Source organism: Vanessa tameamea, chromosome 5 (genome assembly GCF_037043105.1).
Source record: "Vanessa tameamea isolate UH-Manoa-2023 chromosome 5, ilVanTame1 primary haplotype, whole genome shotgun sequence".
NCBI classification, from domain to species: domain Eukaryota; kingdom Metazoa; phylum Arthropoda; class Insecta; order Lepidoptera; family Nymphalidae; genus Vanessa; species Vanessa tameamea.
Window position 1 is genome coordinate 8,745,916 of NC_087313.1, and position 27,246 is coordinate 8,773,161.

Genomic DNA, 27,246 nt, shown 5'->3' on the forward strand with positions numbered 1-27,246 from the left:
TCAGTTGAGTAACTTAGTTGTAATGAGGTTACGTACAAACAGACACATTAACATTAGTAAATGTATTGAATTACTAAGTACAATAATTGTATTTGAATGATTACATCACTATCACTAAAACAACTTATGTAGTAATTCGATCACAACAAAAATCTTTAGCTTTTTGACTTACTCCATACATACAGACTTAATCATAACCAACCAATACAATTATATACAGAAATAATACACTAAGTAAATTTGCAAAATTATCTGTTTTTAAATTACCGCTAATTTTAAAAGTAATAAAGATTTAAAAAAAAAAATTCGAAGAAGCATAAATGACTTAACTGTTTCGCACGAGAACGAAAACTCGTAAACTTGAAATAAATTTCCTGATTATATACAATTACATAAATGTATTCAAACGTTTGCGTACACAATACAATTTCTCAACTTAATGTGAGGTCTTAACAAGCGTGCGTATATCAGAGAAGCCATTTCTCCATCAGGAACATGACGTCAGAGCGATTAATCCCCGCGTTCCCGCGTCTAATCCTCAGAACACGCGAGCCCGCACCGAATTACGAACAATATCATTTTATTTATTAATTTAATAGCATTAACTCCTATCTAAATGATCACATCATGTATTAAGCGTTACGTAAATTGCTATAGATTAAAAAAACCGTAATTAAATATATTTGATACTTATACACAACGTTATATATCTAAGGTAAAGTTTTTGTAATACTCGAAAGAATGTTACCGTGTGGTAAGTACGCCCATAGACAATGGCGTTATAAGAAATTTTAATTATTCCTTACATCTCCAATGCGCCACCAACCTTGTGAACCAAGTTATTATGTCCCTTGTGCCTGTAGTTATACTGGATCACTCACCCTTCAAACCGGAATGTACTACACAAAGTATTGCTGCTCGGCGGTAGCATATGTGGTGGTACCTACCACATATACAAGCAAGGCTTGCACAAAGTTCTAACACCAAGTGAATTAATTCATTTATCTAACTTAATTGTTAGTTTTATTGCCAATATCAATGCGAATCTGTTGTCACCTGTATTTGAGATAAAATTTCAACTTATACAAAAATTGCTACGTATTTCTTTCACACTGGTTGTGCTGTCGTAAAACAAAAATAAGTTTTATTAAGAGAACTAAGTTAATGTCTGTTCGTTGTCTGTTAATACACTAAGCTCGGAAGCTGAACGGACGGACGAAGGGTTCACCCGAACATGACAACAAGTCATTAGGACCTTAGATATTCAATTATGAAATATTGTACTAACACCGTTTCGATGTTTGGGTATAACCCGTATAAGTTAAGAAGTAATTTACATTAAACAATGATTAATCATTTTGAAGTATCTGGATCCGCTTAAAATATAATCGTCTAGTAATTTCTAATGAGAAGCGAAAAATGTGTGGCTTGACTTTAACTAGAATTAATTAATGTAATAATTCTTATATTAATCAAAGATATTTTGACTTAAGTATCTCCGGAAGAAGTCAATATGTGGGTGAAAATTAAATTGTAAGATTAGGTAAGTATATTAATCGTTGTACTATGTATGACACACCATGACAACAATGTGTTTGCTTATAAATATTGTCAATAAAAGTAACCTTTTAATATCCCACATCTTGGTAAATGCTTCTTTTTCTTTTGTGGAAAAAGTTTGCTCCAATACGGATCGGTGGATCCGTATGTACCAGTGCTTGTAAAAGTCTACTTGAATAAAGTATATTTTGATTTTGATTTTATCCAACACATGCAAATTTTCACGATGTTAACCCACACTGCCGAGCATGAGATGATTTATAAACCCGAGTACATGAAATTATAGTGGTACTTGTCTGGATTTGAACCTTGACTATCTTTGGATAAGGTTGTCCTGTTATATTTCAACCAGTAGCCCATCTCAGTCAATAATTAATATTCGTAAATCTTTCTATAAACTAATGGCCCTTTTGTCAGTAATTATACGGTTCGTGTATCTTTGATGGAGATTACGTAAATAATTTTATATTAACGAAGGATTTTGAAATATATCACAGATTAAAAATGTAATATTCATAAGGCAAAATAGATTACTTTAATACATTATAAAGTAATTAGCTCATGGAACAATTTACACGATACAATTTAATGTTTTATTGATTTATTTGCGAATTCAATTTACTTCTAATAAATAAAAAATAGCATTTTCGCCTGCAATTGCGGAAGCTACAGGCATTTGCTAATTCTTTTAAATACTAAAGTATTGAAGATATTAAAGAAGCAATTAATATTGTAATTTTGTGTGTTTTTTTCTTTAACGTATATTTATTCTATACTTTTATATAACTGGTATTTTTAATTATTATTCTAATTTCTCTTAGCTTGATTTTTATTGATAACTATTTGTCCCCGTGTAGTTTTGGGGTTGGTCGTCAGGTTGGGTATAAAAAGTAGCCTATGTCGTTCCTTGAGGTTCAAGCTCGCCGAATTTCATCAAATTCATTAAGAATAAAAATATGTATGTACTCTTTATTATATTTACAGCCTAGACATACAGATGGAATATCGCAGTAACGTACTTCTTGGGCGGCCATGACCGTTACGCAAAATGAATAGTAATAACAGAAATGCTAATATGTATTTAACATAGCATTAGTGTCGTGCAAAATAATATCAGTTGTCAATACGATTGATTAAATCACGCTCCTCAATTCTTATAAATCGTGATATAGATACGTTAGGTTTGAATGTAAATGAATGTTAAATGAAAGATAATATTTTCTTATGCTTCGTACGACTTTACTTGGTGGTAGGGCTTTGTGCAAGCCCGTCTGTGTAGGTACCACCCACTCATCAGATATTCTACCGCCAAATAACAGTACTCTGTATTGTTGTGTTCCGGTTAGTAGGGTGAGTGAGCCAGTGTAATCACAGGCGCAAGGAACATAACATCTTAGTTCCCAAGGTTGGTGGCTCATAGGTGATATAAGGAATGGTTAATATTTCTTACAGCGCCTTTGTCTATGGGCGGTGGTGACTACTTACCATCAGATGGGCCATATGCTCGTCCGCCAAATGCCATAAAACAAACGTGACATTAATTTAGAAAAAAAAAAAAAAATCACTTTTTAATTTTCGAACAAAATACAAAATATAGTACAATAGATTTTATTTTTACCAGCACCAAAAATGTGCAAATTTTCCAAGTTGGTTGATAGTTGCTTAAAATTAAATTTACTCGCACTTAATATGAGGTCAAGCAAACGGTATACATCTCATATTATTAATGCTATACTTATGGTTATATTATTTAAACGATGACTTTTATGACTATTCTTAACCGACTTCAAACAAGGAGGAGGGTTCTTAATTTAGATGTTTATATATGCTCGAACATAACTCTGTCGTATACAGAAGTTGTTTTTTTTGTTAAAAAACTTTTACTCCCAACTTTACGTTCAATTTAGTCCCGTAACATGGCGATTTCTGAGCCTACTTTATTACAGTATTTTTTAAAAAAAAGAACATACAATATATGTATATATTATATACCCTTATCAAAGTCTTGAATGCTAATAATATTCGAGTTTTCTTGCAATTCCTCCGCTTACCTGTTGAGGCTAGGTTTTATAAAAATTTAAATATATTCGTATAAATCAGCTAAACCTTTACCGTATTTCACGCGTCATATTAAGCCGGCTAGTTGATCCTGTACTTTGTGCTTAATAATCAGGTAATTGCCCTGAGTCCAGCAAAGGGCGGCCATTTGCATTTTAACGAGGTGTTGATTCAAAGTAATGCTTGACATGCGTGCATAATTTAAGATTTAAATTGGAGTAATTGTAGATGAACACTTTACTCGTATTTAAATATCGAATTGTACATTCAAAGTCATTCATCATTACAATGTAAGTTTTAGAGAGTTAGAAATATCAGCGCTTTCGGCTTAACATAGTATGTATGTATATACACAAACACATAAGCAAATATTTAGTAGCACTGTATACGTATAATAATAGTTATAGTAATTTGGGATAACTTTTTAATTTGGTGTTATTGTAGACGAACACTAATACGTGCTTAAACATCTGATTGTACATTAAAAGTAATAGATTTACATATATATTAACATTATATTTTAATATCTATCGCTAATGTAATAAGTGTTACGATTGAATAACATATTTTTTATAAGTATGTATTATTATGTGGTACACATTGTAAACATATCATTGCAATGTAAGTTCTTTCCTTTTCTGTATCTGATATTCTTATTCATTGCGTGAAAACATATTTACCTTATAATATTGTTTATAATAAAACTATAAATTCCTAACAAGATACCTATTTTTTATTTATATATTATTATTCGTTATTCAAAAAATATTATTTTTTAAGAAGGTCGCTAGAGAATCCATTTAGGAACTTCCGCCTTAGAGCCTGTTGTTTGTTTACATTCGAATGACTTGTTTAATAAATCCTTCTTAAATTATGTTTATCCTACTTACCCAGTCAGCTATGACAATAATTCATATTGGACCAAACCTACCGCATTGCTTCAAGCTACTAACAAACAATAATCGTAGCACTTATTACGTAGGCGATAGAGACTACAATAGAATGTTAATGTGTATATATATGCCAGTTATTTGGAAGCAAAAGGGGTTCCCTTGGGTCGTGTGGAACATAATTCGGTTCTTGACGCGACATCTTAATTAAAGTTGTCGTGTCACGCGGGTTACCGTTATAATGTATAATCTGCTCTTTTTGAAAGTTATATCGCGTGCTACGTTTATCCAACAAAACTAATTATTATTTATATTTATAGAGCCAGTAGATACTTAGGTCGACTTAAGATCGTAGGATATAATTCATCGGGTCCTCGGCGATGAAGGAAAATCGTAAGAAAATCTCCAAGTGACGGATGAAATTCTGCTACTTGACATGAGAGCATTTGCGGACAATAACTTTGCTTTACGGCTGTGTAGTATATGTCTCTGTAGGCCACTTCTAGTTAAGTAGTCAACTCCGCTCACGTACGTAGGATTTTTGTTCATTCTCGTTGATGCTGAAAGGAGGCTAAATCATTCTGCATTTCTGTATGCTGTCATTTCGTTCATTAATTTCTCTCATGATTGTAGTTTAGTTAGTGTCACAATTTGCGCGATTATGTAATTTTTAAAGGAAATCAAGGACATCTACTCATAGCTGTACCAGTAAAATTGTAATAAAATCTCTAAAAAGATTCTATGTATTTTAATTTAACACAGAAACAGTCTTAAAATGTACACATAATTCTACTTACAAATAGTGCTCTATCTTGCATGTATAGACTGGTACGATAAATTAATATAAAAAAGAAATACACATTTAAACTTGTTTAAAATTTCCCAAATTTAATTAATAACAGGAACTAGTAAACTCTTCGTCACATGTATTTAGTAGATTTAATTGTTTTCTAGTTTTTATATAATTATTTGATTTGAATTATTAATTTTTTCATGAATATTTGATCAAATCTCAACTAAAAACAAATGCAACAGACAACCGCAAGTATCGTCTGACTCAAATGAACTTGTAAAATTCCATTTCATGTAAAAGAATTTGAATTTGAACGCAAAGGATTTGAAAGCATTCGAAATAAACTAATTAAATTCGAATGTTTAGAATGTCATTCTTATTTACTGAACCATCAAAGGTATTTCGATGCAAGTATATTTCCTGTTTATTTCTGACTACAATGAGTTGTTAAATATAACGCACGGCTTCGTTGTCAAGTTCGCGCTTCTTTGGGGTGAAAATCTATTTCTGAAGCGGTAGTTGTAGAGCCATTACGTCTTTTTTTGTTGACATCCACAAACGTACAAGCAGGTTCGTTGAACTATACTGACTGAGAAAGATCACTAGTTCCTAAACAGTGCATGCCCGATTGATTGTAAAATACGGATCGAAATACTCGGAAGGGGTTAAGACGTCAAGTGGTAATGGATACAAATAATGCAAGTTGTAAATAGATCGTCAATATTGGATTGTGTTTAGTATACTATTTCTTAGGATCTAAGTAAATTTTCAATTATTTTAATAATATACGTATATTACGATAGTCTCATTTATACAGAGACTACCGTAATTACAAACAAAAAATAGTTACGTAGTTGTTTATTTAACATTTAATGAGGTTTATGTACGCCGCGATGATGAGCCGAGATGATGGCCCAGTGGGTAGAGCGCGTGCATCTTAACCGATGATTTCGGATTCAAACCCAGGCAAGCACCACTGAATTTTCATGTGATTAATTTGTGTTTATAATTCATCTTGTGCTCGGCGGTGAAGGAAAAATATCGTGAGGAAAGCTGCATGTGTCTAATTTCAACGAAATTCTGCCACATGTGTATTCCAGCAACCCGCATTGGAGCAGCGGAGTGGAATATGCTCCAAACCTCAAAGGGAGAGGAGGCCTTTCCCAGCAGTGGGAAATTTACAGGCTGTTAATGTTATGTAAAACGTATAAAAACTATAAACTTTTAAATGTCTCACTACTAAGGCTTTCTCTCCTCTTAAGAAAGAGGTTTAAAGCTAATTTAACTATGATAATCCAATGCGGGTTAAATGTTAATATACTAGAGATAATAAAAAAATTAAATAAAATATAGTTACAAGGATGTAATTCAGAAAAACGTGTTACTGGGTTAATTAGCCTTCAAATAATATTTTATTTCTATCTAGCGATTTTATAAAGATATCTAAGCACGTTTACGTTTAGTCAAGACATTTACATACACAATCTTTACTGATTCAATCTTAAGAACTACAAGTTGGGATGAAACATTTCTTTCATCCCATGTTGTGGTCAATTGTACAGGGCCCCTATATGTCATCTCCAATTCGTCATGTCATCGAAATGTAATAATGCCCCCCTCTGATCGGAAAGCTATTTACAAAGGCAAGGGGAAGAATTCAACTGGGAATAACGGACCAAATGACTTCGTTGATATTACCTACCTGAATTTGTTTCTATTTCTGATACTCCGATAAATCTTACATCGCCAACATTTACGTGATTAGTTTTTTAATTATATTGAAATTTAATAACATTTAATGTTAGCAGCCCCAAATGGAAATAGTGTAAAGTTAATGAGTAGCTCTACTAAGTAAATTTAATAGCTAGTAAGTTAAATATATATAATGTTTTGATTAATTTGGCTGGCTTTGAAGTTTTTGTGGCATATCCTACTGAAATTATAGCTGTGTCAGTTTGTTTTTTTGGATGTTTGTTATTCGATCACATTAAAACGGTTGGATGGATTTGGATGAAATTTCGAATGCAGAACTTATACCCTGACTTAACACATACCGCCCAACAACGAATTTCTTATTAAATTTTGTCTACGCACTTTATTATCACGTAAAGTTTTATTATTTTCCTTTCAAGTATTTCCACTCTATAGGTATATTGCTAGGTATTTGATAATGCGACCTTCGCGAATTTAATTTTACTAATATCACGATATTGTATTTGTTTTATTTAAATAATTTTACTGGAACCTATAAAATTTATGAAGGAGGTTCCTACTGCATAAAAGCCGTTCTGAAAACAAATAATAAACCGACCAATATAAATTCTAAATTGCTGCTCATACAAAAGAGGACTGAAAGTTTATCACACGGCTCCCATTCTGTTTATGATGATAATAACACAAGGGTGAGAACGACTGGCCGTTTAAAATCACATACAAATTATCATCAAACAATTAAAACATTATAAATACGGCCAGGAAAAATTAAAAAAAAAAACAGAACTTATTTAATACCAATGTTATTTTATTAATTATCTGCAGGCGATTAAATAAAAAGTAAAATGATGTGTCGATTGTGTACGATACAGAAAGCCCGTTTATTTAAACGAGTTTGTATTATATTCTTTTAAGTAATCGATATTTTATAATTATTTTAATCCAAAATCTATAGCATATTTTTGAGGATCGAAGAATTTATAAATATCGTCTATTATTTAGTTTTTAAAGTACCCAAATAAATCTAGAACATATTTTAATTCTTACAGCTATTTTATTTGTGTGAGCAATGTATTGTTCCAAATATATTTTTAAAACTGTAAAACATATGATGCTGACGTCAATACAATCTAGTTCAATTAGATAATTATACACAACTTGCACACGAAAAAAAATTATATTTTAAATTGTTTTTTTTTTATTTTTCTTCTTAGTTAAACGTATCGTTGTTATACGACGTAGGTCTGAAAATAATATAACAATACATTTTCGACAACCAGTTCTTAAGGAGTGCTATTCTGTATGTTAGGAGTGTTTATACCTACTGCCTACTTACCGAAAGAGTTTTACAACGTCAAACAAACAAATAAATACTCTAAAATGATCTTTATCGCCCTGTGATAAGGATGTTAAGAATGTTGGTTATAAATTTGTGCGAATAAGGTTAGGGTACAATGTTTACCCACGCACAGCGATCGATCGGCTTCCGCGTGAAAATTGCAAGCTATAGGGCTTTCAGTTCTCAAACAATATTACTGAAAGTCATATAAAATACTTTACCTCGTATTATATCTATATGACATAAATATATTTAAATATTTATAGTTTTAAAACGTATGTATTGTATGTAGAAATGTGTTATTTCTTTTAAATAACTATACATTCATCCAAGTAGTTTATATAAATAAGTTTTAAATATTGTTTTTTATTCCAACCAGTAACATTGAGTAACAATTGATTTTATAATATAGAATATAGTGATTAAATAAGTAGTGAAGTTTTATTATAGTATGTGTATGGCATGGCAAGAAAATACATGGAGCGAAGATTGACGAAATCTCATCGTACAACAATACCAGCCAGCTTCAGAGTACCAGAACCGTACGAGTTCTACAATAAAGCGACGCCTTTCGTACAGCGTACTTTACTGTTCGTCGCCGATGAAACCTCAGGACCAAAACCTAGTTCCAGCACACATAGTGAAATATTAACCGAAATCAAAGATGCGCCCGAAGAAGCGAGCACGTCCAAATCAAGCGACGAACAAGAAAAATCGCCCAAAAAAAGTTCATTTTTCTTCTCACCCTCTAAGAGTTGTAAGATTCACGGGCGCAATTTTTTCCGGCTTCAGACGAGCCCTAAGAAAAAAGCTGAAGGTAGTGACGTAGCTACGGGAAACAAGGCGGGGGCCGCGGGGGGTCTGATAAGCTATGCCCCCGGCTGGTCTCTCAAGGGTGAACATCTCATGAAATGGCAAGCCTCTGGGAAGACGACTATTGAGGTGAATATTATTCATTAATTTTATATTAACGACAGATTTAGAGACTTTATCATTTTGAACTCTAACTTAACTTCGATTTGAAAAAATTCTTATTTATGTAGATAGTCTTAGAAAGCCTTTCTATTATAAAATGCCAATGACAAGAACCTAAAAGTTACGATAACAACAAAAACCTTATCTGGTATCTAGAAACATGGATTATTTTTTTAATGCATTTTATTATGTACTCAACAGGGAAGCGTTTTACTTCAGTTTTACAAAATAACAAACGAATACATGTATATTATATGTATAGCTCATATCTATCTATTTATAAACAGCAGAGATGGCTCAATGCTTGGAGCACATGAATCTTTAACGTTGATTGCGGGTTCAAAGCCAAGTAAACAACAGTAAGTTTGCCTTCGCTTAATTTGTGTTTATATATTGTGTTCATGTCGTGCTTGGTTGGTGAAATCATGCATGATACCTTTGCCCAGCAGTGGGATATTTTATGACTACTTATTATATCTATCACATTCACATTTGTTTATATAAACATATAATTTATTTACGTAATAAATATTTATATTTAAGCTACCATAATTATAAATTATGTTTTATTTTTATTTTCTAGCCATCATTGTTATGTAATTCAAATATAGAATATGAATTTCATAAAAAGCTTATACAAATATAGCATAATAATATATTGATTTAAATATTTGTAATAGAAATACTCAGCGATATGATATTATGCATCCATATGGAACATTTATGCAAACATTAGATATCACATAAGCAGATTAAATGCATGCTACATTTCATGTTTTCGAAGCGGAAACAGTTTATCTTATAAAACATTTCAGAACATAGAAAAGTAGAAATTTCGCATGTAAATCTGTTGTGGAGGGTGAAAGGGGCGTGAGGCGGTGTTTTTAAAAAGAAAATGAGAATTTCAATCTAAATGCGCCCCCAGGTGGCTTCTCTAGCCTTTTCTCTTTCGCTGAATTTCTTGAAATTGAATTTTAAGTAAATGTTTGACAGATAGCGTTAATTTGAAAATTCGTAGAATAAAAAAAAATTGAAAATATACTGAGCTATACTTTAAATATTATCGATGATATGAATTTGGCAATCATTATTTAATTATACAATTTCCGTAAAATAAAACAAAATATCTCATAATTATAACATAAAAAAATTATATAGAACCTTATTCTGCCCATTCTGACGTTATGCGAATCCACGTATGAGCCAAACTGAATATATAAATGATATAAGAATATATAGAAAGAATATAAAGTCTCATTTAAATAGAATGAAGCCTTAATGTAGTACGGGTAATAATATATATGAATACTAGCTGTTACGCGCGGCTTTGCCCGCGGAGAATATGAATATATTTACAAATTAACTTAAAATATTACGTTAATGTAATACCACTTTGTATACCACATCGGTGTGTATTTCAGCCCTTAGGGTAAAATATCCAGAAACGCTTAAATGCGAATCAACTAATTTTTATTCGGTAGCCCAAAAATAAAATTTCATGCTTCTAATTTCAATATGACGGCCTTCCATACTAACCTATATACGAAATGTCAAACTCTATTTCTCCCCTTAGGCGTAAAATATCCAGACACACTTAAATACGTATCAACTCATTTTTAATTAGTGGCACAAAAATAAAATTTCATGCTTCTAACTTCAAAAATGACGGACTTCCATACAAACGTTCAACCCCTATTTCACCCCTTTAGGGGTAGAATTTCGTGGGTGTCATGATATGTTAGTTTATAAGTGTACAGCCTAAAATATAAGTTTTATGCTTCTAGTTCTAAAAATGACAATACTTTCAACAACTTACAACCTTTCAACCACCTTTCCAACCCTTTACAGCACTTTTTTCCAAATAAAAAGCCTATGTCCTTTCTCAGGCTCTAGACTATTTGTGTACCAAATTTCATTTAAATCGGTCCAGTAGTTTTGGCGTGAAAGCGAGACAGACAGACGGACAGACAGAGTTACTTTCGCATTTATAATATTATAATAGTATGGATTTATGTACATAGGTGTATAGTTATAATATAAAAATATAATCTATAGAAAACTATTTTTGTTTGGAAACAATATTAAAAAATACTTAAGGTAAATCTTATTTTAATTCACTTCAACAAACGATATCTGTATAAACAAATTACTATCTGTATAAACATTCTTACTTGATAGAGAATTATTGTAAGACAAAACATGTCTCTGTGTTTAATCCGTAGACCATGTACACTATTAATCTGAATTTCATATACCCACGATCGAGAACTTCAGCCATACAACATTGCGGATGCAATGGTGCGTGGAGCGGTATTTTCCGCATATTACCAGACCATTTGTCTCTCGCTGACTGAAACGGAATAGATTAAGCCGAAAATGAACATCATTTTGTGTGAAAACAATGTTACCCTCATAAATCTGCAATTAAACGAACTCGCACGATTATAACGGTGTTTAATGAGTTTTTTTCCATTCTTTGAATCAAATCATCTCTACATAGTATAAAACAAAGTCGTTTCTTTTAAAGTACGCAATGGATTATAATGCGGTTTTTATCAATAAACAGACTGATTCAAGAGGAACAACTTAGCCGAAAAAAGATTTGATTTATCCTTATTTACGTTTGTTTCTCAATCTAAAAGTTGAAGCTATGATATAAGTACGAAGAAATTGTTAAATTTTTGAGGTTAAGTAATGTTTTTTTAAGTATATAACCTGGATATATCTTCACCTGTTATCTTGTTGACAATTTTTGACTTCGACAGCCGGTGACGCAATATTAAATTATATATATTTCAAGTTCATGTGATTCGAACATTGCTTCAGAGATTGGCGGTTAGAAAATGATTTACTTGCAATAATGGTCTATTTTATCTTTCTCTTCACTCTCAAAATCCCATGGAACGGCAAATTTATCACGAACAGTTAGATTTCCGGTGCAGACCAAAGATTACGTGCTTCCCGAGATACGGGAATAAAAACACAGCGAAATTTTAACCTCTTCCAGTAATTTAAATCTGCAGCGTTACAAGCTCAATCGAATTTCAAATAAAATAATACATACGCGTATTTTATTCATCTTGGATTTATAATAAAAATAAAATGGACTATTAACAAAGAAAAAAATTCGAACAATCATTATATTCGGAATAAATACGTAATAATATATTCCTGATGCAATAATATTGCTTAACAAATTCGAAGCATACTCGTAACGTTCGGCGTAAGCAGGTCTTGTCAGCCAAAGCTACGGGATTCGTTCCGACGTTTTACCCACAATGATATCGAATTAGCCGGCTTGCCGCCCCCGTCTTTCTTTTCGTCTTTGAAACGGAAAATTCGCAAGATTAATGTACAAGATACAATATTGTACAATTTGTGAACGAGTTGTAATTTATTTTAAAGATATATTAAAAGATTTTGGTGTAAGAAATAGTAATATTTATTTGTTTCTACTTTAAAATACATTTAAAAAGTAATTGTAGTTAATCTTTATAGCTTTTATTTTTAAGACAGAAGAATTTAGAAGTACAGTTAGTTATAAATACAAAAGTATGAGTAAATTAATAAAGTGAGTAACGTAAAACAACTGCTATATTCCAAAATATTTAAGGTTTAATCCTAGTGCATAAATATACTTCAATTAAGTTAATATTGGACTGTTTCATATATGTGATCATGTATGGCATGTCCAGATCACATTTAACGAAGATATTAACATTGAATTAAAAATAGAACATAATAATATTTTATTAACAAAAAGTGAATACTAACTCCTTTATTTATTGTTACTTTATTATAATATCTTTTAATTGAATTCGACTAACGATATGAAAGTAATTTAACGTTGATTTAAAGTTCGTAAAGTATATGAATGCTTATTCACTGTTGTTTATCCGAAGAATTTTATATCGAATTTCATTACGAAGTAATCTTCGTCGAAACAACATTTTCCCTAATTTGATTTCGTCGAATTATCATTAGCCCGAGTGATCGGTTGGCCAAATTATGATTCTTACTTGGCCAATGTTTGATTTGGTCACAACGAACGTATGAGTCTATATGTGTAATAATTTGTTAGGTATTAACACTGTCTATCTACCAATATATATCAAATACCAAGCTTGTATCGAATGTTACGAAAAATGAGAAATGAAATAAGTGTTAATTGGCCAATTATGGAATTAACTAATATAATATTGGAGTAAAAGACAAGTCGGCGTAAATTTGTAAAATAGATTTAGCTTAATTCCGCGTTTTAATTATTCGGTAAAATGAAAACAGCCTATCGTAATATTTCGGTCTCCCCTCCCAGCAGAGAACATAATTTTGTATTCAAGTGAAACATATCCATGCTATATCCTATTAAAACATTGTAGACAGAAACGCCGCATACCAAAAGTTTACCATTGTATCCAAACCGAGCAAAACCAGAGTACATTTTGCAAAATTAACTCAATGCGAGTTCAATATCAGAGGCCGAGGTTCGTTTGAGACAATGTAAACCTTAAAATATACCCTTTACGGTTCTGTATTTAAGGCCCAAATCAAATCACGCTATGATACAGCACTGTCCTCAAATAATTTTGAATATGTATGAGGAGTAGAACCTGCGTATGTGTGACGCCTGTCAGGGCCAGGTACCTCATGTGTGAAATGAAATCTTTGCTTTCAACCCGCGAATAATGCGGTAAGGTTTATGTAATTTTACACGGTTGATTAAACGAGACTTCATTTTTTTTTTGGAATTTAGAATTATGAGCTGAACTTGGTTAAAAATTTCATATATTCCATTTTCAAAATTAATTGTTTAAATTCTTATTTGATATTCCATGCTAATTTGTTTACTATATAATGTTTTACAACCAGTATTTACATATATGTAATAATTGTCATATCGATGGTTTAAATATTTACGCAAGTACTGTAGCTATCCAGTGGCTGGTTATAAAATGGATATTATAAACAACGAAAGCGATAAAAAAATACATATTATATGTGTCAAATTCATGGTAAACTGAAAAGTGATATCAATATCAATAAATCACAAACATAAATATAAGATTTGAATTAAAGAAATCAGGTACGTATCATTCAACATCAGACGAAAGATAATACATTCGACTAACTATATAAATATATATATAAATAAAGTCAGTAAATTACAGAAGTGCAAAACTAATATTATTTATATGGAGTAATCATGTCCTACGGTAGTGCTCATTGTTTATATTCGTGTCATTATTTATTCACCCCATCCCACAAACATACCGCTATTTTTTCGAGTGTTCATGGGGTGATTGATGTGTAATACTGATATTGGTCTCGAATTGAGATTTATTAGCTGCCATTTAGAAGTAAATCTTTATTCTTGAGAACTGTAAGAAGGCTAATACATATGTATTATATATTCATCATACATTATCATAATATATCTCGTGCTCAGTGAAGTGAAAACATCGTGGGGAAACCTGCACGTGGTGGATTAGAATCTGCCAGTGGAAAAATTCCCGTTTCCCACTTCAGAGGTAGAAATTCAAAATTTCTTACGTTTGTAGGTCATAACAGTATCCTTACTCTAAGCACGGTTCTAGTTTCAGTAATACAAGCTCTAATATCGCTCGGGTAACGTGTTTTATTTTTGTGTATAAAAGATAAACGAAAGACAATTTTTTACATACATAAAAAGAAAACAATTGCATGAAAAGTATCTTTAAAAACAAATTAAGTTAAAAAAGATATACATTAAAATTACCAGCGTGTTTATTTTATAAATAGTTAACTATTTATAAATATTCTGTATATTGGTTCTAATTATTTCTTTCGCAACTAAAATCACTTAATCCGAGCGATAATAAATTCCAACATAGTTATATCGAGCGAATTTTATATTTCGTTATTGATATACCAAAGTATATTTAACGAAGGTTATTGTTCAGTTAATATTTCAGGATGGCTTATTAGCAAGCTAATTATACAAAGGAAGTAGTTAGGGCGCTACGGAAAGAGGGGACCGCTTTCGCCTTCTGCTAGTGACAGTACCTACGCTATGTTCTTTGAGTTTTAAGGATAGATTACAAAGGCGTGGTCGTACAGCTCGAATACCCTATGACTGTTGAATAATATAGATTAAACAGCGAAATATAATGTTTTTATCTTAGACTTTATTTCGAATCAATTAAATGTATACTTATTATGTACTGTATGTATTAGAATTTTTAATTTAATCTATAATATTTATAAATTGCTTGCAGACGGCAGACGCTGTTTCTCGAAACGTTATTGGAGGTAGTCACACAAAAGAACTTCTTAAGTAGTCGATGACACAACACGTATTGAATCAGATTACATTTTAATATAGTCATAGTCATACATATATAATATATATATATATATAGTGACACCATACTACCATTGAATGGGCATTAACTAACCAAGGTTATGTGTGTCCATTGAGCATTGTGTGAATTTGCGGATATCGATCACGAAGTAGAATATTAAGTAAGCGTCTTGAAGAATGGTCCATTATTTTATTAAACATGTTTATCATACTAATGCAGTAAAGCAGAATTTATATGTTTGTTTTCCTAGACTTACGCGAAAATATAATTCATTGATAAGAAACTTTCACATGATGTTGTTAATTTAATACTAGTTGTCGCCTACGGCTTACCTTTTCGCGGTTGCTGTTTAGGAGTTAGCTACTAAAAATATCCTATGTCCTTTGGGATTCTTGGTTGCTTCATACAAAGTTTAATCAAATTCGGTTTAGTGGTGTGGCTGTCACAGAGCAACGGAAAGACTGACAGGTAGACAGACAGAGATACTTCCGCGTTTATAATATTTGTGTAAATTATGAGATGGTTTGATAAATCTATACTAATAATAAATATTTTTTTCTGGAGGTCTCTAAGAATCTTTCTTTTGAATTTTCCACCAGCGTCCTTTGTGGTCATTTTTTTAGGTCGCTTTGAAATAAGTTTCTAGTTGTTATAGATTTTTGGAGAGCTAAGAAAATTGTAATGTTTTTAAAATAATCTGCAAGACAAATTTTATAATGTTTTTTGTTTATAAGGTATTTTTGTGGGAAAAATCAAAAAAATATTGAAGTAATATCGTTTTCCGTCTCGCATTTTAAAATTTGGACCGATAATTTTTGTTTTAATATTGATAAATAACCAGTGTTTTATCGTTTTTATAAATCAGAAGAAAAAAATAGGTTTAATTTATCGCACTCCTATCACCTCCTAACGGGAATACGTCGAATAACCAATAACCCTGTATATAGTTGTAACTATAGAGTTATTATATTGTTTAACTATTACTCTGTACACTGAATATTATTATTACTACAGGGTTCTTCAGCATTAATGGACTTATTAATTAAAAAAAAATATATTATCTCTTTAAGAAAATCGAATTTCGAATAAACAAATAAAAAATATCGATATGTCAAAAATGTCGAGTATTCGATCGTATGTTAAAAACTGAGGGCGCAAAAACAATAGCAATGTTGTTTGACCGCATGACAGGCTTATCGCAGTGACGTCAGGCGTACGGCGTTCAGGCGAGACATCGAATAAATTACAAGCATGTTCGGATTGCGGACAGGTGGGCTCGTGGTCCCCCGAAAATTGCATTGGAATGCATCGCCACGAAGGTATTAAGTACTCAGCACACTGATTCAGTATATTAGCGTTTAAAAAAATGCTGCGTTGGCAAAAAAATATATAGTGACTTATTAATGTATTTGAAGCGAAAAATTATTTTGCTACGTTAGTCCTATTTGTTTGTATGAGACAAAAATGTTAAATGGCAATCAAAGTCCTTACATGTTCGATAAAAGTCAATGTATATTCATTCATCATGACCTTTGATATACGTATTTAACTTAATATTTTTATCTTATACAAATTATGTCTTTTTTTACATTTGCAGTTGAAACACTTGGACCTTGGAGTAATAGTTCAAAAACGTATATTAAAAGTATAACACCTCGTCTCATTGCCACTGGTGGCAGGAGGGCTGGTTATTTTTTGGCCCGGATAAAAAGCAATTACGATTCCACGGGGAAATTTTGCTAATATTCTTGCCACCATTACACGCGGTCACGATTTGCTCAGTAGCTGTTTTTTAATTTTTATTTGTATATAATTCATCATAAGCCTTTCATGTAATTAAATGTGAATTGCAAGTGTCTTAAAGCGTAAAATAGTAATAACTTACAACGCAGGTGACGATTGCGATTCGCGTGTGAAGATGTCTTTACAGCTGATTCCATTGTTACGCAGGATCGTGAACATCTTTTGTACATGCGTTGAATTTATTCGAGCTGACGGGTGCTCGTAATTTTTATCGTGTGATTTTAAAAAGGACGAAACGGCTTTTGTTTCTAATTAAGTATTATTACGACTGTTATTTTAAATTATGTTTAATGATGATTACCTCAAAAAACTAGTAACCGTTTGATTTTAGTAACGTCTGACTTTCATTAAATTAAACTATAAGGAAAACATTTACTTTTTTAAGATTCAGACATTCAAAATATAGACAAGAAATGTCAAAAACACTTTCCTTAAATTAAACTTCAATCAAAATATATTTATGTATATATAAGTAACTTACTAAGACTTTTCGTTTGTAATATACAATAAATTATTTTAATTTAATAAACCTTACCTTTTTGTTCTCTTTGAAATACAACTTAGTGTTGGTAGAGCTTTGTGCAATTCCGTCTATGTAGGTACTACCCACTCATAAGATAATCTACTGCCAAATAGCAATGTTGTCGTGTTCCGGTTTTAAGGGTGATTGACTCAGTGGAATTACAGGTTCAAGGGACATAACATCATAGTTCCGAAGGTTGGTGGCGCATTGGTGATGTTAACCACTTATGATCAGGTGGCACATTTAATATGCTTTTTATATAAAAAAATAATAAACGTTTGACCACCATATACTCATAAAAATTTAGTTCCATGTTACTTTACATTTAGTAGATATAATTTTATATCATTTATAGTCCAATTATAATCTATAATTTATAATCTTTTTGTGTCATTTATTATTTTAAAAGTGTTACGATTTTGAGTACCTATATATATTTCGAAGATAAATTTAATTAATAAATCTCATTCCATATTTACTAAGTTTTACTTATACATGTTTAAATACTTATAAAATTAGAATTTAATACATGTTTCCGTTTTTGTTTTTAAAAACCTTTAATGTAAAATTCAAAGTTTGTTATGTGTTTAGCAGCAATAAAAAAAGTTTTCCTGTATAATACTGTATAATAAACGATGAAAGATAAAACTATAGACGATAAGCAATTATAAATATTTCTGAAAGCCTCCAAACAGGCGATAAAAATACTATACAAAACCCTAATATACAGATAACCCAAATATAATATAAAGAAACAATCTTTATTCACTCAAAGTATTAAGTATTTAATGAAATGCGTAAGATGATGAATGATTATTATTCACACACAACTGTTACATGTAACCAACCTAGCAAGCAAAGGCGACTAAAACGCCAGCATAAAATATAAGTGAAAACATTTTCCCCCTTTTTCATAAAGAGCAGCGAGTTTCAGCTTAATGGATGCAACAATTCGATACGAAAGTCTATCCTTTCACCCAAACTGTTTATGAGGGGAAACCGCGAAAAATCCCTTGTTATTCTTACATTATGGCGAACAAAACGTACGTTAAAATGTTTTTTTTTTCATTGTTCGAAAGCAATGAGAGATGAATGGAAAAAGAATAGCGATGTTTAGTTTGTGCGTGATATTTATTCTGTATAATAATATTTTAAATTGCGAACGCCTTTAAAAAAATTTTTTTAAACGTTTTCAATTCGAGAAAGGAGATTTTATATTTAATTTTCAAATATACATACACGAATGACGGTGTAATTATCGTAATGATCATGATTAGAATAAATATTATACAATACAATACTATACATGTATGTATAATATTAATTTTGTTTAGTGAGTTTGTATGAAAAAAATGCACCCCAAAGAATGAAGCAATAACTAAAGTTTATAAGGATACTGTAACGGATATGTTACATAACTTATCTTTGTATAGCTGATGCATAATTTAAGCTTATTATGGGTCGTCTTTTTGAATTTAAAATTCGACTTAGCTCAAAAGGGATAAGCTCGGTTTGAGTCGAGCTTTAAGAATATACTTTTACACGAACAAAACAAATATACGAGATTCGTGCATTTATCCCTTATAAATTTCTCGGACCCAATATTTATTGTAAATAAAAATACGTCATATATGTCAATATTTTAAGTAAAATTATTGTCAATAACCTTTAGGTTTTGCTTAAAAGCCATTTTTTAATATAATTGACTATTGATTTATAAACAATAACTCATTGCTAATATTTGATTTAAAAACGAAGACTATTTTAACAAAGTTACTAGAGATCAAACTTTAAAAATCTAAAACCCGACTACGATAAAGTACGGACAATTTTTTAATTAAACATTTTCGGAATATTTGCAAGAAATATACACAATACATCTAGAAGAAGCTAAGATAAAGAAAATGAGAAAGTTATTACATTGACAGATTCGATTAAACTTAGGATAAGTACTTTTTGCATTATACTTTTAAACCTTAATATATATTTTGAAAAAAGTGACTTTAAATTTGAATTCAGTTTTATTAATAGTTATAAATTTCATTTCAGGTCAAGAAATACATACAAGTTGTTTTTTTTTAATCAGTCTTAAGTAGGAAATTGTTATAAATCAAAAATTCAAACAACAATTCTCGATTTCATCGTACGCATGAAGATTTAGTCGAATTAATAGGCAAATATAAACTGAAGTAAAGTCGACGACAATATACGATATAAAAAGTCGAAGTTCGCATTTATATTCATTTAATACTATTAATATTTACAGAAATGTTTTGAAGTGCAAATTCAAGAATAAGTTTCTTAAACTCTCTTATTTAATCTACTTTGACAGTCGTTTACCGTCTGAAATTATATTTAGCGTCTGAAGCAAAATATTTAAATTTGCTGCTTTATATTCCAAGCACGACCAACACATCAAAGATCCGTTAACACAACCCTAGACTTCAACAATAAGTATGACCTGAAGCCTAACTTAGTATATCTATCTGGGTCAAATACAAGTACTAGAATAATGATCTTTGTCACGTATCGTAATTGGGAATCGATTTCGAATGCTATTGTAGCGTTATAAAGATATTATATCAAATTGATTTTGAAATTCTATACAAAGTAACCGTTTCGTAATCAACTGATCTTAACTGATAAATGCTATCGAATATTTAAATATATATTTCTATAAATATATTCATACACCTTTCCCAAAGGCGTTGGACTAATTTCAAAGAATACTGGATCTGATTTTATCTTCAAAAAGCACTTTTGGAAGATTAATACTAATATTTTTTTAAATAAATATATCTTGTTTTATGACCTAGACTCTAAATATTTAGAAAGATTTTTATTTTATCTAAAGTTTGTCCGAGTACAGATGTTTTAAATATTCATATCGAAGAATTTTATAACGAATAGTCCTGAGTGGGCTCTAATAGATTGGACAGCGTTGCGGTAATTTTCCGACATACTAAGTCATACGTGTACGACATACTAAGTCAGAGCCCCTTCATGGTATGCATTGTGTTTCATATTTCTAAAATCTTTCACAAACTTATTGTTTGTAAATAAATAAAATCTATCCAAATGACACGTAGGTAATTTGTAGTCAAATATCAACAAAAACGAATAAGGCGGCCATAAATTGTACAATTAATCTTATCTATATATATATATATACATATAATAAAATTGGAGTGTCTGTTTGTAATATTAAAATTACCGCTTTTTACTAAATGCATATGTATGTATACACGGTACGCTTACCAAAATAACATTTTTTACAATTTTTATCTGTCTGTTTGTTCCGGCTAATATCTAGAACGGCTGGAACGATTTTGACGGGACTATCACTGGCAGATTACTGATGTAATAAGGAGTAACTTAGGCTACTTTTATTTTAGAATTATATATACATATATAAAATAAAAATAATGTCACGCTGCAATGTCCAAACAACTTAAATTCAAACGCGCACGAAGTCGCGGGTGCAGGTAGTTTTTTGTATAATTAAGAATCGTAATGTATCAGTATTGCATATATTATATTTTTAGAAGACGAGATACAAGATACTTTCGATATTGATATTAGATACAATCTGTACTAACTACATACTTCAATTACAGCAAAAAATGTTATTAGTCAAATCCTTTGTTAGAATTTACTTGGTGGTAGGGCTTTGTGCAAGCCCGTCTGGGTAGGTACCACCCACTCATTAGATATTCTACCGCCAAATAACAGTGCTCTGTATTGTTGTGTTCCGGTTAGAAGGGTGAGTGAGCCAGTGTAATCACAGGCACAAGGGACATAACATCTTAGTTCCCAAGGTTGGTGGCGCATAGGTGATGTAAGGAATGGTTAATATTTCTTGCAGCACCTTTGTCTATGGGCGGTGGTGACCACTTACCATCAGGTGGCCCACATGCTTGTCCGCCAACAAAAAAAAAAAAAATTGGCGTCGTGTTTGTTGCATTGAGAGAAATGGGGACCTACCCTAAATTTACCAACAAATTACTTAGGTACAAATAAATATAATATGATATTTTAAAGATACGCCTATACATCCAAAATATTTGAAATGTATATACATTATTTATTAAAAATGAGATTACAATATACGGCACTGCGATATAAAACTAAATGTTAGCCGTCGTCATGACCACAAGAATGAACATATAATTCACGTGAATGGGATTTTATTGCAGCCGCAATGAATATTAACTATGTTCATTCACGAGCTATGCAGATTGCCTCTTTGTAATTAGCATGGGATGGACGAAGTACGAGTAATGTTTTTAACGCGGATTCTCATATGAATAGTAGCGTTGGTGGCATTTTAAGCTGTTAAATCTTCATCGAACCAATTCTCAAAATACTATCAGTAATTTAATTTTAATTCTAGATAATTTACTTCTACCTAAGAAGCTAAGCTGTCTAAATCGTCTGCAACAGACGCATAGGCTTATATTTTTTTAAATTTAGATACTAATTATATCCTATAATATAAAATTGATAAAGTTTGAAGCGAAAGAAAAAGCACCTGTCGGTTAAAAATAGCAGGTTTGATTCTCCTTTTTTATCTAAAAAAGCAGACTGCAAAGTAACTAATGGGCCATCTATGTGAATATGTAAACCTTCGCTCACTGATAACTACCCGTGTCTAATAACTCTCACTCACTCTTACAACAATACAACGTCCAAGCTTAATTTAGTTTGATTGGTTAATACCATTATTAGTAATATTTATATAATATATATCGCTAGTATCTAGAAAAAGTCTGAAAAGGATTTATTGTGGAGGTCAGTATAAAGGTCAAAATCGATATATTTTTATTGATAATCGATATTTATTATCGATGATATTTATAATACTCTCTCTAGCACTGAAATCCAATGTATGTATATTTTTAATACAAGTTCGTAAGCAAACCAAACATTATAAACAATATCGATAGCTTAGTCTTTAAAATTAACAAATAAAAAAGAGATAGTACGGGTTTATTGTATATTATTTAAGTCCAAAAAACTTAAATCGTAGGAACAATTAGTTGTGTAATGATAATCCTATTAAAAAACGAACGTAAATAACTTTACATGTATTAAAGGAGGATAAATATTGATACTTTATCGTGTTGCATAAATGCAAAAACACAGACGAATCATATTATATTAAATGTATTAAAACGGATCGCGTTTCACGCAACGCAGTTCCAGTGACCCGCGTCAATTGGGAAGCGTCGTGTTCGCGTTCATATAGATTTATGTCAGCTGCTAACTAAATTATTTTTAATCGCGACATGGTAGTTAATTGATAACGTTTCATTACACGCAAGGCAAAATTTTCAGTATTTTTTAAAGTATCATGAATAAACTATACTAAAACTTTTATCTTGTATTTTTTTTAATTAGTGAATTTGTTTCGCTAATATTACATTTACGCTATGTCATTTTTTAACTTTTAAAACAGACAGACAATATTCACTCAATGTAGCATAACAGAGCGGAAAGTTAAATAAATTTCTAGCTTATATCTTATACGTAAATAGTCTAATAAAAAAATTCCAAACATTTAGTACCTATAACACAATTTAAAAGTGTACATGACATTACAGTTATAAATTAAGTTTTACTAATAATAAAATTTAAGTGAAAAAACATCTATCAATATCTTATGGAGCAATGACAATTTAGTATATTTTTCTGCTCTGTTTGTCAATATCGATATGGAATTAAATCTTTAAGCTATGTATATTGATCAGCTTTAGTATTATCAATAAAATTGTGTTATACAAAACAAAAAATAAGGGTGGAAAAAACAAGGCAAATTCATTTATGTTTTCTTCAAATTAAATAATTATTATCGACTTTCGACAACTGGGCGAACACAAGTACATACGCATAAAAAAGATAAGATATGATTGCTTCTTTTCCGCAAAAGTACTAATCATTAAATTAATCACAATAACACAGTTCTAATCCAATCATAATCATCAATACAAATGACATAGCTATTTTAATCATTTATGGTAAAAAAAATCTATTTACAAATTGTAACGATTATTTGGATTGGAAGCTTTCGAGACATTAAGTTATGAATAAAAAAAAAAAAATTAAAACAGAACGTGGGAAGGCAAGATGTAGTATCTCCTATAAGTTGTAAGTAGAATAATATTTATTTAAACACTATATATAGAGTCGTATATTCAAAACTAAAATATCTTGGGCTTAGGCTTAATTTTGTGTCCATATATTAGAAGTGGGATTGAGTTTCTTGTCATTTAAATATTATATAATGTGACTTTTTGTTTCAGAAACGTCAGATAAATAACTTTTGCAGAACTGTTGCGCATGAATACGAAATCTTAAAATTACTCTCATTGCCCCAATAGAAGTATTTTTTTAAGTTTCAAAGAATCGAAGAATAAATAAAGTCTTAGGTAACTAATTTTAATGACATTGAAAACATACTATGTATGGTAGTAGTGGTAGTTAGGAATAATTTCATTATATTTAGTTATTATACATACATACATACATACATACATACATACGTACGTACATACATACATACATACGTACATACATACGTACATACGTACATACATACATACATACGTACATACATACGTACATACATACATACATACGTACATACATACATACATACATACATACATACATACGTACATACGTACATACATACATACATACGTACATACGTACATACATACGTACATACGTACATACATAGATACATACATACATACGTACATACGTACATACGTACATACATACATACATACGTACATACGTACATACGTACATACGTACATACGTACATACGTACATACGTACATACGTACATACGTACATACATACATTGATACATACATACATACATACATACATACATACATACATACATACATACATACATACATACATACATACATAAATACATACATACATACATACATACATACATACGTACGTACGTAAGTACATACATACATACATACATACGTACATACATACGTACATACGTACATACGTACATACATACGTACATACATACATACATACGTACGTACGTACATACATACATACATACATACGTACATACATACGTACATACATACATACATACGTACGTACGTACATACATACATACATACATACATACATACGTACATACATACACACATACGTACATACATACGTACATACGTACATACATTCATACATACGTACATACATACATACATACGTACATACATACATACATACATACATACATTCATACATACGTACATACATACATACATACGTACATACATACATACATACATACATACATACATACATACATACATACATACATACATACATACATACATACATACATACATACATACATACATACATACATACATACATACATACATACATACATACATACATACATACATACATACATACATACATACATACATACATACATACATACATACATACATACATTGAAAACTAAGATGTTATGTCCCTTGTGCCTGTAGTCACACTGGCTCACTCACCCTTTAAACCGGAACACAACAATACTGAGTACTGCTGTTTGGCGGTAGAATATCTAATGAGTGGGTGGTACCTACGGGCTTGCACAAATCCCTACCACCGATTAAAAGTTATTTATTCACTCAAAAACGCCTGAATGAAGATATTTTATATACTGACCTCAACACTAAGGCTTAACCCTCTTCCCTCACACACGGTGCAAGCCGTGGACGGTATCTGGTAAATATATAAATCTTTGAATATAATGGAGGTATAACATATGTATTCGCTTCACGCGTCATTAACGGTTCATTACGATTTGTGGCAGTTAATTGACTTACCGTTGCGTATCGTGCCTCGAATCAAAGAGTAATCAATTTTGTTAGTACTTGTCATTAGATCTATGTATGTCGAGATACTTTGAAATATACATATAGCACTCTAACAGAACATTCTAGATTAATATTACGCTAGATCGTTAATTTGTTATTCGTATTTGGAGTTTGTATTTCCATTGAAATATTACACAATAATATATTTCTTAAATTAACATACCAGCTTTACACAAAAAAGACAATTAAAAACACTGAATATATTATAGTGTCCTGATATGTGCACACACACAGGTGCTTAAATACTCTATTTGACGACCTCCATGGTCGAGTAGCGTGTACACCGGTTTTCATGGGTACGCCACTCCGAGGTCCCGGGTTCGATTCCCGGCCGAGATGACGTAGAAAAAGTTCATTAGTTTTCTATGTTGTCTTGGGTCTGGGTGTATGTGGTACCGTTGTTACTTCTGATTTTCCATAACACAAGTGCTTTAGCTACTTACATTGGGATCAGAGTAATGTATGTGATGTTGTCCAATATTTATTTATTTATTTATTATGTTCATCGTTCGATAAGTCGAGATTCCGACATGATACGTCACCTAAGAGACACAATAGTGTAACATTGCTAAATTCATAATTGTCTGTTACTAAGGTTATTTGAATACGCAGCCGTTATCATTTTTCCGACTCAGGATTTGTAAGAAGGACCGTATGTTTCAGTTTTAAAAATTGCCACACGTCCAACGAGGCATGAATACATTAAAATAATAAAAGCATAATTCGACTACTCTGTAATCGCTTTATTATAATTTGCAATTGTGCGTCGACTTTTAGTGATATTATACCAAAACTCATAAGCCCTATTTTCGTCTCGTCTGTGTTTTGGCTCCGGCTTAATTAGAATTAACATTTGTCAAAGAGGAATATGTTCCTAGCTGTGATAACCATTGCACTCTTGCCATGGCATGACATTTCTCTAATAGGAGCTGTTACTTTTATGCATGCTCAAGAAACCAAACAGCAAGAGATTGTATTATTTTCTAAGCTAATTAAATTATCACAAACATCCAATTCAAGGTTTTTATGAATCAAAGTAACGAACAGTGAAACAAAAGTTATCAATTTAAAAACATTATTCGATAGCCGTCTCACAAAAACGACATATTTTCAAGTAATAAAATTTTCTATTACACCCAGGGCGTGAAAATACTACAAAGAAAGCAAAATACTCCAACTGAAAGTATATTTGAAGCCCATCCACCCTCAAATCATATCTACGATTTGTTACGGCGCACGATACGCCTACACAATTTACAAACTTAATTGTTTCGGGCACACCAAATTATTTTGATTTATAACATTATGATTGCTGCA

General features: G+C 31.1%; 1 protein-coding gene across 6 annotated transcripts in view; it reads left to right on the forward strand.

Annotated features, from left to right (window-relative positions):
- Positions 1-27,246, forward strand: part of Sick (sickie) — a 207,465-nt gene that overhangs the window by 20,944 nt on the left and 159,275 nt on the right. The window contains exon 1 of one of the 6 annotated variants that reach the window (XM_064220960.1): positions 8,801-9,295. The exons of the other annotated variants lie outside the window; for them this stretch is intronic. Coding sequence (XP_064077030.1) covers positions 8,816-9,295 — 480 coding nt within the window. The 5' untranslated portion in view covers positions 8,801-8,815. Of the gene's footprint in view, positions 1-8,800; positions 9,296-27,246 lie in introns of those variants that run through there. 6 annotated transcript variants of the gene reach the window in all.